At 42.4% G+C, this 3,937-nt stretch overlaps 1 protein-coding gene across 1 annotated transcript in view; it reads right to left on the reverse strand.

The window, feature by feature from the left end:
• Positions 1-3,937, reverse strand: part of slco2b1 (solute carrier organic anion transporter family, member 2B1) — a 23,325-nt gene continuing 19,388 nt past the window's right edge. The window contains exons 13-15 of the mRNA XM_023399073.2: positions 3,024-3,088; positions 2,328-2,448; positions 1-1,416 (exon numbers count right to left, since the gene is read on the reverse strand). Coding sequence (XP_023254841.1) covers positions 1,221-1,416; positions 2,328-2,448; positions 3,024-3,088 — 382 coding nt within the window. The 3' untranslated portion in view covers positions 1-1,220. The remainder of the gene's footprint in view (positions 1,417-2,327; positions 2,449-3,023; positions 3,089-3,937) is intronic.

Genomic DNA, 3,937 nt, shown 5'->3' on the forward strand with positions numbered 1-3,937 from the left:
CTGATTTAACACTTTTATTTCCATTATATTCAATACCAAAGTCTTTCATAGAAATATTTTGGTAATTTACAGCTAATCTTTAGGAATTTGTGAAGAAATTATGAAGAAATTTTCTGTAGAATCCAGGAGCTGTAAAATAAAGCGTTGCTGATATTTCAAAGTAAAGTCTCGACAAAAGAACGAATCACGGTTTCAGACTGTCGTCATGTCGAAGCAGCAGAAACTGAACTAAACTAAAAACAAACTTATTCAATAATGTTCATTTTTATTAAAACTGGCTTTAAATTTCTTTCTCACAGTTTTATATTAGAAGCATTTGTCGAAGACATGAACCAGCTCGTAATATGACAGAACCAGAACCACAGAGGCTTCTCAGACCCAGACAGAACACAATGCTAATGTTGTTGTTCTCCTCTCAGCGTATATCCTTGACATATATACACTCCACTTCATACACTGAATACTTGTAAATAGTCAATGCAATCACACATTGACAAAAGAAAAAAACACCCTTATATAAACAACCACATGTAAAAATCATTTTAAGAAATCTCTGTAAAATGTCTTTCTACATTTTCTTGGTTTAAAAATATATGATTGTGATTTTCACAGAAAAGTTTTCATGTTACAAAATTCAATAACAAAAAGTCTCATCACTGCAGAGAAAGTGTCACATTAAAGGTCAGACAGACACATTCACTCTGTTCTTAGAGAATCATAGAAATAGTGTCTGGGATGTCGCCGCAGCTTTAAAGCAGACATGTTAGCATGGCTGCTAATAAGGTTGCTAATGTGGCTGCTAACAAGCTGTTAACATGGCTGCTAATACGGTTGCTAATGTGGCTGCTAGCATGGCTGCTAACAATAAGATGAATAACTGAAGTCACATCACAGTGTCCTGACTGTCTGTGGAGGAAGTCGGGAGTTTTCCCGTTCACTTCAACAGTCAGGTTTGTTTGAGCAGCATCCAGTGGCCGTTAGAGGAACTGCAGCTTATTAAACATCAGCAGCTGATTCCACAGCTTTAAAGTTGGAGGTGTTTGTTTGGTCTCATCATATAAAAACAGTGAATATATACAAAAAGACGGTATAAAAAGCCTCTTAGCCTCATTACAATGGCCGACTGAGGAACACTCCACGCTGCTCGCTCGCTCGCAGCGCAGCGAGTCCGTTACTTTCTCACATCTTAGAAAATGTCCTTTCTGGCGCACTCTCCTCCTTCAGGTCTTGATGCCCTTCAGTTCTTTCTCTTTACACGAATTCTTCTCTGTGGTTTTTTGATCGTTCACCAGCTCGTAGCCTCCTTTACCGACCGGCTCTGGTTCCTGACGCCCCGCCCTCCTGCGAAGCACCACGACGGTCAGCAGGAAGCAGAGCAGGCCCCCGCACACGAAAACCACCTGCAGACCCAGAAACCTGCACACACAAACACACAGGTGGTCATGGACCTGTTATCCAGAGAACTCTTATTATTCTGCCCCTGATGTGCTGAACGAAGTCCGATGAAGTTCGATGATACGTTGAATTTCATAAATACATCACAATGTTGACAATAATGTTTCCATCCATTGGCATCATTGGCCCCCTGGTTTAAATCATATCTCTCTGGACTCACGCCGTTTATCAGCGGTGTTCCCCAAGGCTCTGTCTTAGGTCTCCTTCTATTAATCATCTACCTTCTTCCTCTGGGACACATTTTTAATAAATGCGGTGTTCTGTTACGCTGATGACACTCAGCTCTACATGTCTACCGAGACAAATTCCACCCTCCTCCCTCTCTGATTGGCTACTGGACATTAAATCCTGGTTGTCCACAAACTTTCTCAAACTTGACACTGATGAAACTGAGGTTCTCCTTGGTGGTACCAGAACTACTCGTGTCCACATTACCACGTTTTCCTTTTAAAACGCATCTTCTTTTCGTACATTTCCTCCTGCGTCCTTCCTTACTGCTGCTAACGCGGGTGCTAACGTGGGTGCTAACGCGGGTGCTAACGTGGGTGATAACACTTCAGTCTTTCTGAGCTCATCATGTGTCACCACTGTGATTCTTGGCTGTTTGACATATTTTCTTTTTGCTTAATTTCTGCAGTAAAACCATCAGGAGACTGTGAACTTGTTTTCACTTGTCGTGAATTTATTTCCTAAGTGGCAGCAGAACGTACGACACCCGCCTTCAGAAACTCTTGCAGGTGAAACCAAGTCAATAAAACAATCTAAAATCTGATTTAATCCTAATTTCTAGAGATTATCTTCTTATATTTGGGCCTAAACGATGTAATATCACATGGTCCACCTGATGGATGTTGCAGGTGAATCCGTCTCACCTCTGTCTGAAGCGGTCCAGGTTGTAGTAGAGGCAGGACGTCTGCTTGCCGCACTTCTTGCCCCACAGGATGCAGGTGGTGTCGATGACGCTGCCGTACAGCACCGGGCCGGGCATGAACGCTGCACAGAGACGGGTGAAAGGTCAAAGGTTGTATGTGTAAATTACATATTTAGGTTTTTATTGCTCTTTATATTATGTTATTATTATATTTAGAAAATTCTACTAATGTGAACATTTGGAATAAAAACACTTTCAGTTTTCTTCGTTGGTGTCAGATTATTTATTACAGAATTTTTGGTTTTATTCTCTTCCGAACAGCTTTTAACCTTTTATTATTTTATCTGCACTACTATCATTTACTTGATTACTTTTCTTTTCATTGGTTGTATTCTGTAAAGCACTTCCTGTTACATCGTATGTATGAAAAGTGCTGTACAAATAAAGTCTGACTGATTGATTGATAACGGTGATGAAAGCTGATTGGAGCGGCCATTAGATAATGTCGGTCACGGTAATGACCTGAATAAAAACAAAGATGTCCGCCCACTGAGCTTTGACGACGACCAAGAAACATGAGTCACGATAAAAACTTTAACTTGGCACTGAAACAGCAGCGAGACTCAGACAGTCACCTCACACCTGCTCGCTGCCTTGCTCAATGTGTCTGCGAGCAGGTGACGGAGGAGCGACTCACCCAGGACTCTGAACAGCATGTACTGAACTCCCACTGCAAAAGACTTGTCCTCCGCGGGCACCGTCCTGCAGAGACACAACACACATGATCATGGTGATGAGAGTGTGTGTGTGTGTGTGTGTGTGTGTGTGTGTGTGTGTGTGTGTGGTTCGCAGACGTGCTGAAACAGAGCAGAGCAGCATGAATGCAGGTGGCTGATGGGTAATAACAGTAACATGAAACACTTGGAGTCTCTGTGCAGGAGGAGAGGAGGTGAAGAGAGACAGGTATATGCAGGTGATCTCTAAACAACAGGAAGTTTGTTACTGATATCGACTGAGATACGATAAGACGAAACTTTACTGAGGGAAAAATGAAGTAAGAAATAAAAGAAGAAACAGAATGAAAAGTAAATAAGATGAAACTCAAAATAAAACCTGCCCTCTCTGCAAAACTAAAGAAAACGTATAAAACCGTCCTGCTTTGGTTTTTATACGATCTCTAATTAGTTCCTTCAGTGTTCTCCTGGATCCGGTTCTCCTGGATCCGGTTCTCCTGGAGCCGGTTCTCCTCCCTGTGGAATCTGAGTTAATGTTTCGCAGCTGCTCAGCAGGGGGAGGAGGAGGAAGAGGAGGAGGAGGAAGAGGAGGAGGAGGAGCAGGAGGAAGAGGAGGAAGAGGAGGAGGAGGAGGAGCAGGAGGAAGGAGTTAAAATGTGTCACGGTCCGAACACTCAGATGACAGGAACATTTCCACACGTTTCTGTTTTGTCTCCATGGAAACAGTGAATTATGGGAGCTGGATCTTAAAGCTATTAAATGTTGGCCTTCAGAGTAACCCTCCGCTTCAGTTTATCTCCTGACTGATTATTGATTATTGGCAAAGATCGGTAAAGAGAACAGTCCCGAAACATCAGCAGCTTCTCATTGGTTGCTT

Source organism: Seriola lalandi, unplaced genomic scaffold (genome assembly GCF_002814215.2).
Source record: "Seriola lalandi dorsalis isolate HSWRI2012SDOR001 ecotype SW California unplaced genomic scaffold, Sedor1 jcf7180002050318, whole genome shotgun sequence".
Classification (NCBI taxonomy): domain Eukaryota; kingdom Metazoa; phylum Chordata; class Actinopteri; order Carangiformes; family Carangidae; genus Seriola; species Seriola lalandi.